We start from the raw sequence: 10163 nt of genomic DNA on the forward strand, positions 1-10163 counted from the left end.
GATATGCAAATTACTCTTAGAACTCCTAGAGGAAAAGTTTTAATAAGGGTCCATAATTCTGAGCTCTAATAATAATTTCGGAAACGTTGGCTCCCGCCATCTGTGTGCACTACGCCTCGGGAGCATTCATTCTCTCTTACGCCTGTTTATCTCGATCGACGTGCAGTATGGCAAAGGAAAAGAGTGCTTCAAAGGCTATCGAGTTGACTGAACTGCGGGAAAGTATGAAGAGAACAGAGCCCCAAGTGTGGGGGCCTTGCGCATGCATAGAACGAGCGGCTGCTGCTGCTGCTCCCTTTGGTAGGCGTATGGGGGGTAGCCTGGGATAGTGACAGGGAGTTTGACTTGGCTGCAGTGGCTTTGTTAGCCTTTTCTCTTAATTTTTTCTCATTTTGGGGACGCCACTCAGGAGTTTGCAGCCAAAATGGTGAGCAGAAAGATCGAATCCCTCGAGGCATGGGGTGAACGAATGGGCTCACGCCAACTTCTCGCACCTCGGCTTAGTGTTTTGGTTTTGTGGGGTTGTTCTTGATCTCTACTTTCTCTCTGTAATGGCAACCCCCTTTATATTTATGTAATCTCTGCCGGAAATGCATGTGGATCGGCCGGCGAAAGGTTGGGCCGGATGCGGCGTCTGCTCGGGAGCTGCGGGGAGCAGGGGCTCTTGCTGTCCTTCCCATATCTAATTCAGCAGAAATGAAGGCACTAGCCACTCTAGTGCATGAATTATACACATTGGTCGTTGGAGCTGGGGCGGCGTGGTTTGGACGTTTGCTGCTGGCAGAGCGGCGTGCATGCATAGTGCTCGTTGGTCAAAGGCGGACATGTGCCCAGCAGGCGGGTTGACGCCTCGATGCCTCCTTATTTGCCGCTTCATTTATTGAACCCACGCGCTGTTTGGATTTGTGCTCATTGGAGTTGACTGGCCAGCTTACCTATGGCGGCGCTGAGCTGTTCTCCCTTTTTTCGCTAAGAGTTTATTCCTGTGTGTGACCTGCGTGCATTGGGCTTTGTGGTGCTTACGCGCTTCAGGGGATCGATCTAAAAAACAGGGGCCGCACCAAAAAGCACGGTCGCCGAGCTTTGGTTTCGGAGAATCCCTATCTCCGGCTGGCCGTGAAGGTGAGCAACTTTCACGTCGCCTTTACTCCTGATCAGCGTGCAAGGAGGCCAGGCAACTGTACGATCCGTGCGTCGTTCAAGTCGGCGTTGTCTCGCAAATGTCTTCGGAACTCTGTGTCTCCTCCTTTGCCCACAATTCATCGCCGTCGCACCCCACAGCTTTTTCTCTGCCGTTTGTGGGTGTGCCTCGACTCAGCTGTATCAGTTCTTGGCCCGAAGGACGAACAGCAGCTTCAACAAAGTCATCCTCAAGCGGCTTATGGCCCCCCGTCGCCTCCGAGCTCCACTTTCTCTTTCTAAACTCTCTATGCGCATGAGAAAGGAAGAAAAAAAGACCGCCGTGGTGGTCGGCAGCATTGTTGGTATGTGTATGTATCTAAATACCAACACGCAGACCATCCAGGCTCTGCATCCACTCTTGTATTCACTCCTTTTCTGGCTGCATGCGTGGTTCCTTTTTCGGCGCTGTGACATGGTGCTTTCCACTTGCTTCAACATCCGAAGATTGTTGTGTATTCGCGCTTTCCACTCCTCCTGCAGTCGGCTTTCCCTTATCTAGGGGCAGGGGCCTCTAGTTCTGATATGGGCTCTGCGTGCGTGTTTACCTGCAGACGATCCCCGCACGCTGGAGATTCCCAAGATGTCTGTCTGCGCGTTGCATTTCTCCGAAGTCGCCAGAAAGAGGATTCTTTCTGCTGGGGGCGAATGCCTAACCTTTGACCAGTTGGCTCTTAAGGCCCCCAAGGGATCCAACTGCGTTCTCCTTAGAGGTTCTATCCTCAGAGATGCTGACAAGCACTTCGGTCCGGCACCTGGTAAGCTGTGCCTCTGGTGTTTCGAGTACACCTGGAGGAAATGCGCATTTCCACTGTATCCCCGGCGCAAAAGCGCTCGTCCTCGCTGGGATCATTTGCCATGTGTCTGCTGTGTACCAATGGTTCTTCGAAGTATTCAAATTATTGCCAGATGTTTTCTTTCCCGACGAACCTGGGCGTGTGTACAGGGCGTCCACACCTTGTGGGATTGCATTGCGGTGTGCATGAGTCTCGATCTCCTTGTGTCATCGCCGGCTGGCTTATTGTCGTTCAGCGTTACTTGCTTGCTTGTGTGTGCTTAGGTACTCCCAACTCGCACACGAAGCCTCGTGTCCGGTCGAAGGGCAGAAAATTCGAGAAGGCGCGCGGACGCAGAAAATCCCGTGGCTACAAGAACTGAGAGTGGCTTCTCTTTCCTTGTTCCCATCCCTTTCGGATTTCTATTTCCTCGCTGTAGACAATTCCCAAATCTTTACTTTGCATTTATGCAGAGTGAGAATTGCTGCATGCAGCTACGCAAGGCGGATGTAGAAGCGGTTGAGGGTTAACTGGCATTTCTTGATGTGCCTATTTTCTCTCCGCTGTTTTGCGGCGCCTACAAGCGATTGCGAACTCGGGGAAATTTCTAGAATCCCTCCACGGCTGAAGGGGAAAGCACGATAGGGATGACGCAAATAGAAGACTAGACAAGGCGCACGTAGCATCAGAACATCTGTATAAATCAGTTGTCACAGTTGGTTCCAGGTGTCTAAACATAATCTAGAGAAAACAATCATGAGGTTTTTTCTTGCGGAACAGGCTACCGCAAAAGCATCCCTTTGTAGCCATTCCCTGCGCCTGCGTTTCTGTACGGAGGGCACTAAGGTCTACGCGGCTGTGGCTGTCGCCCAACGCCACTAATTCCGCTAAGCATTTAGCCAGCCGCTCTAAGCTACAGAAGGATTCTCGAAGATAAATATATTCAGCTGCGAGGAGGACGCGCTGTGCCCCGAATATGCGACTCCCTGCATATGAAAGGAGAAAACATCGTTTGTTCTGTCCTTACTCTTCCAATTTGCCAACTTTATAACCGGCGGGGGGATAAAAAGCAGCGGAAGTGTCGCCTGACGTGGGTTCATGAGCTGACGGGTGGATGCCGCGGGTGATCAGGAAGTGATAGCCCCGCTAGTGCACGGCTTTATTTGTAAGAAATTCCCCCCATGAAGCTCCTTGGGTCTGGTGCAGCGCCTGCATAGAAAAAGGCACTTCAAGAAAACTGGTTCTATAACTTGATTTCGTCCCAACACGCACACAATCGCACGGAGCATGCGAATCGCCTGGCCTTTTCCGCTTCTTCGTGGGAGTAAGAAAGGGGGAAAACGAGACGCCTAAGATCAAGTAAAACTTAGACGGGCTTAGGCTGCAATTAATAATACGAAAGCATTTCTATGCGCGTCAGTGGGAATTAGAAAGTAATCTATTGGCTGTTTGATGAAAGAACAAAATGCAGAAAGGACTGGGGATACAGAAGTACAGGATGCCGAGGAGACGAAATGTGTTTAATACACAACCCATGACAAGGCTAGTTCATGAAAAGCGCAAAGCTGCTTCAAGTTGCAGTGTGTTTACCAGAGAAGGTCGCGTTTGAGAAATCAAAGCCTGGATGCTACAGACAGCGAGAAACAGCACAGCGCAGCTACTTCGTCTTTGTAATATTTGATGACGTTATTTTTTTCCGAGAAAATAGGAGAGCAATGCTTCTTTGCAAGGCACAAATATACACTGAGGCATTAAACACGGTATACTGCGACATGCCATTGATATGAAGCTTCATTTAGCAAGAATTCAGATTCGGGCACATATTTTACACTTTAAAGCTTCCATGAACTAACATCCAGAGCATTCCAGGTATTAGGAAAGCAGCTGTACAAAACTTATCAAAATAGAATGGTGAACAGGGAATGATGAGCATCTTCTGCCTACTTCTTCACCAAACCTTTCAAGCATTAATTTCTTCTGAACCTCCTCCTGAAACCACATACAATAACCACAGACCCTCGAGAGTTAGTCAGAAAGCACACATCTACGCCAAGACAGCCTTAGGCAAATCTGTGCAAAGAAGGGGCAGAGATCAGCAAGAAGTCAGGATAGATAGGACAACTATGCAAGGACCGTAGAGAGTAGCTAGAAGTCCTTACAGTCGCCAGGGGGTTAAGAACGCCATGACCCCTCATCGCGGATTTCCAGATTTCACCTTTGCGCATTTTCCCTAGCTGTATATGCAGCTCCCCATCTTCTGGAGAAAAATAAAGCACAGGGAACCATGCAAGCAAAAGGGCTTGGCAACAGCAAGGGAACAGCGCTCAAAGTTGGAAAACTCCGCACTCAATGTTAAACCAAAAGACAACGCGACAAGGAAATAGGGCCTTTGCTTATATGTTGTAGACTAACCCAACATCCAAAAGGAAGCAGAAGTATCAACGGTGGAGAATAGGTCTTCCTATACACAAAGAAGTGGAAACAAACTGCGTAAGACTTTACTTTTCGCATGAAAGTAAAGACACAATTTTGAGAGCCGAAAATCTCTTAATCGCCAAACAAACATGGGAAAGTGATTTTCCCACGAATTCAGGGGAACCAGGCGAGAAAATACACGGCAGGCAATCAGAATCTCTCAAGTCATTGCAGCATGCAGGAAGAGAAACATGCCAACCACGGTCAGTGTAGCTAAAGCAGGGCAGAAACAGCTGCAAGGGACAGGAAATAGTCCGATTAAGTAGAACAACGCAAGACCGAAGAATGGTGCCAAAAAGGTCCTTTGCCTTACGTCAAAAAGCGCAGGTTTCCCCAAAAGCCCGACCGAAAGTCTAGTTGGAGTAATTTTTACACTGATGCTCTTTGCTTTTGTTTGTGGTGGAGGAAGAAGGAAGAGATGAACGTCTGTTAAGTCTTGCTCCCACTCGTACAACAATCGGCCTGAATGAGTAGACTCGGACAGACAAGGAGGACCACTAAAAGAAGAGGAAGCAAAAGAGTGTACGATGCACACAGAGAAACAAAGACCGGGAGAGCGAACGTGACGCAAACACCCAGGAAAGCAGAAGACCGGCAGAAATACAAAGGTTGTAACCAATACGCCAACGGAGCGCCCGATAGGCGAAAGCATCGTAAAGAGAATTTGGTTGCACGCGTGCGGCGAGTCGAGAAAAAGGAATTACGGCAGCGGAACTATGAGAGGGAAAAGGAGGTGCGGCAGACGTACGGAAGAACCAATGAACACTTGCAAGAATGGAAATGTACTCCGGGAAAGCAAGATCACAAAAAGAATAAACCAATGGTTAGTGGCAGTGCTGATGGTTTCGGTCATAATCGTATCTTGCCTTGAACACAAACGGGTATCCTTCCCCTTCCTGCTTCTTGTATCTTCTTGCGTATATCTCCCGCCACTTCCTCGTAGCATCGAAATTCCTCTCCCAGTCCATCTGACATCTTTCTGTCTACTTTCCAAGTAAAACCCCTTGAGCCAGTCCCGGCAGGCAACGTGGTGATAGCGTGGGTTACAATAGGCAACGTGCCGTCTGCTCGTTTCCTTGCCCGTTCGTCTCGTTGCCCTTCGCGTCTCTTAAGGATACGCAGGATGGGGTAAAGCTGTAGGAAACGATGCCTGAGAGAAACACCACGCACTACATACAGTCAACCAGACAATGGAAAGTTTGCATGCGTAAAGCCGGTAGGCCAAAACACCAGAAATCCCAGCCCATTGGGTCATATGGAGCTCCCATCCACGATCTCGTAAGGCGGTGAAGCTGCAAGGCGTCACGGCAGGAATCCACCTTGTGCGAAGAGGGCACTGCACCAATCCTTTTAGACACTTTTCGGTACAAAATAAGAAATCCGGAAATCGTAAAGCTGTTTACGGAATTCATGAAGCAAGAATTGCAAACATGTGAGGGGGGTAAGAGCCCTACATATATATTGATGTTAATTAGAGGAAAGTGCACTCATGCGGGCACGAAGACATACAGGTATGGATTCATGCTTCATTTGGGATGGATGAGACGTATCCCGTGAAAAGAAGGACACCAATGCCAAAGCAGTTTAATGAGACAAATTCACTAATGAAGTTGTTTATCCTTAAGCATAAAGAGCTGAACACCTCATGAATTATCGAGGATTCGGAAGGAAAAACTCATTAATACACCACCTCATAAACGAAAGCGCTTATTGTTACATGAATCAATGAAATAAACATGCAGTAGCAGAGACCTTTTCGCGATTTACAAAACAGTATGGAAGAAAGTTTTATCCACAAATGAAATGATAAAATTGACACTAACCACAAAAATATCGCTGTGGTCGAATTGAGGGCAATATATACGACCTAGGACTGATACTATATTCCAGCCTGGTGGTCAGCAGAGTGTGCTCTTACGAATCTTAGCCTCCAAGTACTCCCGTGAGAAAGAAGCCAGTGAATCGAAGATAACAAAGCGTCAATGCAGCTGAGAAACACGCAGGGAAGATGACCACCGGAGGCGGATAGCATCCGCGTGTCCACTTCCATGGACATATTACATACAAAACTGATGAAAGACAAGGTATAAGAAATGTATAGTACAACAGGAAAGGCGACATTTTGCTGGATGACATTGAGGGCCCCCACTGGAGAGGCTTACCACGGGGGTCGCCACGCCTTCTTATATTCAGCCTCTTTAGAGGGCTTTTAATAAAACAAAACATGTTAAACCGAGTGAATAGACTTTCTTGCCGTGCTTTGCAGCAGTTTCAGTGAGTTGTGGTGAAGGCATGCAGCTGTGCACGGCAATAAGGACACCCACCCTTCAGGCTGAAAGAGCAAAAAGTAATGATACAATTACACCGGACGGAGGCACACGAAAAGAAAACAAAAAGTTTCATCAAGTCGAAATTTGGTAAAGCTTATATAAATTGTGCGTTTACTAGTACGTGAAACGTAGGCAACAGATATGAGGTCCCACGACACACTCAGTAAACCGGAGTAGGAACGGGAATGCATGTACAGAGGTCACAAAGATAATACATTGTGCGCCATTCAACCCCGAAAGCTTTTGCTTTGTCAATCCATGTCTGTACCCCTACCTTCTTGTTCTAATGAATGCGTGTTCTTCTGCACGCAGAGAATGCTGCGCAACACCCGACCGAATTTATGTACTCGAGAGAGCTGAAGACGCGTCCCTAATACTGATGGCCTGCAATAGTTGTACATACATTGGCCTTTTCCTCTGCTGGGCTACGTGCGAGCACCTTAGAGGATTTTGTTAAGGTGCATTTAGTTCACCGTGGCTCTCTCTCTTCCCCCGTAGCTTTGGAGGCCCTGTGAAATTCATAGTCGAAAAAGGGAATAGAAAGGAAGGGGTGTACAGCTCTTTCTCTAGCTTGTATTTTAAAGGCGTAGGTCTCTATGGAAAACCGAAGGACACTAGCTGCACACTCTGGACTATTAACTAGGAAGATGGCACTCTCGCAGACGCAACACTAAATACGTAGAGTAATTCGTTATCAGTTAAATTTTCCCGTAATCCCTTGCAGCTCTTATGCTGTGTTCGGGACTTATTGTAATTTGCGGTATTTCGGGACAATTTTAATTCTCATACAACCCATGATCTCGTGACTACCATTCATTTATTATCCTCTACCTTGTCATAGTACGATTAACCAGCGGCTCACGCCTGCCAGTGCACTACTAAGCATCGTATCACAATTCAATGCTTATACAGCTTCTCAGGTAGGGCCTTGGCTTGCGCATTTCAGTTACATCTAAACATCTTACTCGCTTGCAGCTGAACTGGATGCAGCAACAGCTCAAGTTACAACATGCTAATGGGCAAATCCTAGTTGTGTAATTGGTATCTGATTATGGATGGAGGTTTAATTTGGGGTTCATGTTGAGGAAGATTGCAAATGCCTGTACTATTCATTTGTTAGTATAAATTTTCTTAAAATGCCCTTCAACTCAACACTGGCAAATACATAGCCTTCCACACTCATCTACAGTAAAAGAGCAACGCTTCACTTGAGCAGGCATCAAGTCGTGCAGTCGCAGTGTAAGCAGACGGCACACGTACAATTACTAGTGCTTAGGCTGTCATTGTCTAACCATTCGGTGCAGGCAGAATCGCTCATCGAATAGAGCCGCATGCAGACGCATGTGCACTGCAGTACTCTTCTAAAGAACTTGTATTTGCTTGGAGGTCTTATCTAATTGCGTTGTACAACGAGGTCTAATGCTTTCCTTCTAAAGAGCCTTTAAGTGGCCCTTATGAGCCCCAATAAGGCCCTTCCCCAAAGTCCTTCAGAGCGGGGTATCTGTCATAGGACATATTATCAGGGGATCCAGAGAATGATGTTTATGATAAACATGAAAAACCAACAACGAAGGAGAGGCTGTGAACTAAATAATAGCTTTTTAGCTTATTCATTGCCCAGGTCAACTCCATCAACGCTCCCATACAACAAAAAGATGGTGTTATCTGCTTTTAAAGCTTCGAGTTGCTTAACAGTGTAGAGGCACTTTTCGCTTCTTTGAAGAAACACAAGGGCTCTTGTGCGTTACGAGCTGTCAGAAGACAAATGAAGCTGCAATAATATCATTAGCTATGCATGAATGCTTGCGCCTTTCTGTGGACATATAAAAAAACAATATACTAGTGTGAATAACTGGAAACGCATGAATAAAATGGGTACACGCCTGAGCCAGCTTGTCTACCTTAAAGGCGCACTGGCAACTTGCGTGCATCGATTCTTCCGTCTTTCTCCCATTATATCGTTTTACATTGAAAGAATGGGTAAACCTTTGTCAACCAGCTTGCTTTTCCAGTGCACGCACTACCAGCTTACTTTAGTTAGGGTTTAGGATGTGGGCTAGAACGTAAGAAGGCAACGAACGAACGCACACCATACAGCGTTGATTCACATTCTGAAGTATCCCTTATTGTTCCTTCGAAAGAAATAGGACGCCAAGCTGAAGCACTGGGAGAGGAGCCCCGTTCGTCTGACACACCCCTTTTTGCAAGCAACTCGTCTTGTAGAGCTGTTCTCAATCACTTCAGGTACTCAAGAGCCATGAACATTGCTCCTCTATCTTGAAGGCGCACATCCAAGGCACCACACTAAATTTGCAAGAATCGTCTCAACGGGAGAGAAAGACTACACTGCTGGATTTTGCCTACGCCTTGCTGTTAGGGGCAGGGAAACAACGGCTGGCAACACTTCGGATCATGGACAGAGCTCTGGGCAACCATTGTGCCGTATTCTGATAGGCACGTAATTTATTCGGCGGTATGTCATGCTACGGAGCTTGGTGGGAACGTTAGTAACAAACTGGAAAGAGAGTGCTATTTCGAAGTAAGCTGCATGAGCCGTCCAGCCTTCGTTGTCTCAGTTATTGCACAATTTTCGGGAAGTTGTAAACAGGCAGTCGAGGGCTGTAGGTAAGCTCTCCAAACAAGCACCAATCGAAATGTGAAGGAGTTGCGTATGTACGGCTCCTTACAGAGAGCAGATATATAGGATCTAAAAATAGATATGAAGGTATGGCTTTTGTAACAGGCCGTACCTATCTGGTCTAGTTCCATTACAGGGAATAATTTTTGAAGACTATACGTGTTTGTCTGCAAATTGTAAGCTGCGAAAAGCGGAAAGTTCGGCCTCTAAGGGCAGTAGTTACGAGGTGCGTAATGCCATAGGGGAAGAGGGATCTACCTCGTCGCGACAGCACGGGAAGGTGCTAGTACGCGCTTACCTATGTACCTCCTCCGCAGTCTGAAAGTCTGAATGTTGTATTTATCATAACCTGTATTCGGCCCTCTGCACTAATACAGACTTAAGGTGTGCCGTTATTCTGGTTGCTGCGGCCATTGTGCCATTGATATCATCCGGGCTGTTTTCTAGGGTTGATACTTTTCTACCCCCTCCAAGGGCTGCACTCGGCCTTTCGTGCAGAACCATGAAGTCATGCGCTGAAGGAGGAGCAAATTTCCTGTGATGCAAAAGGACTTTTTTTGACGTTTCCAATTGTTATTCACGTTACACGCGCCCTAATAAATGCGATTCAATGGGAACTGTTACAGACACCTTTCCGGGTTCTTCAGGGCGAAATGCTCAAATGAATTGGCCAAGAGTGAACATTGCAAAAGAGGAAGGCAGGCCGATGCCCACAAAGTGCTCTTCGTGTGACACAGCTCATGGGCGTTGACCAGATAAAGTTCC

The 10163-nt window shown here is 47.1% G+C and overlaps 2 protein-coding genes across 2 annotated transcripts; one reads left to right on the top strand and one right to left on the bottom strand.

Moving 5' to 3' along the window:
- Window positions 1–424: 424 nt before the first annotated feature.
- LOC34617440 (60S ribosomal protein L18) lies at window positions 425–2337 on the top strand. The gene is made up of 6 exons (XM_026335855.1): window positions 425–511; window positions 616–780; window positions 1033–1122; window positions 1319–1484; window positions 1734–1937; window positions 2240–2337. The coding sequence occupies exons 1-6, from the start codon at window positions 425–427 to the stop codon at window positions 2335–2337; spliced, it is 810 nt and encodes a 269-aa protein (XP_026191640.1).
- Window positions 2338–3114: 777 nt separating this feature from the next.
- On the bottom strand, window positions 3115–5405 carry LOC113146956 (nudC domain-containing protein 2-like). Its single transcript, XM_026335856.1, has 7 exons — window positions 5297–5405; window positions 4744–4892; window positions 4368–4416; window positions 4115–4212; window positions 3900–3944; window positions 3546–3582; window positions 3115–3164 (listed from the first exon to the last, which is right to left on the bottom strand). The coding sequence occupies exons 1-7, from the start codon at window positions 5403–5405 to the stop codon at window positions 3115–3117; spliced, it is 537 nt and encodes a 178-aa protein (XP_026191641.1).
- Between the last annotated feature and the right edge of the window lie 4758 nt (window positions 5406–10163).

The sequence above is a fragment of the Cyclospora cayetanensis genome, unplaced genomic scaffold (genome assembly GCF_002999335.1).
Source record: "Cyclospora cayetanensis isolate NF1_C8 unplaced genomic scaffold, CcayRef3 CcayRef3_contig_82, whole genome shotgun sequence".
NCBI lineage: Eukaryota > Apicomplexa > Conoidasida > Eucoccidiorida > Eimeriidae > Cyclospora > Cyclospora cayetanensis.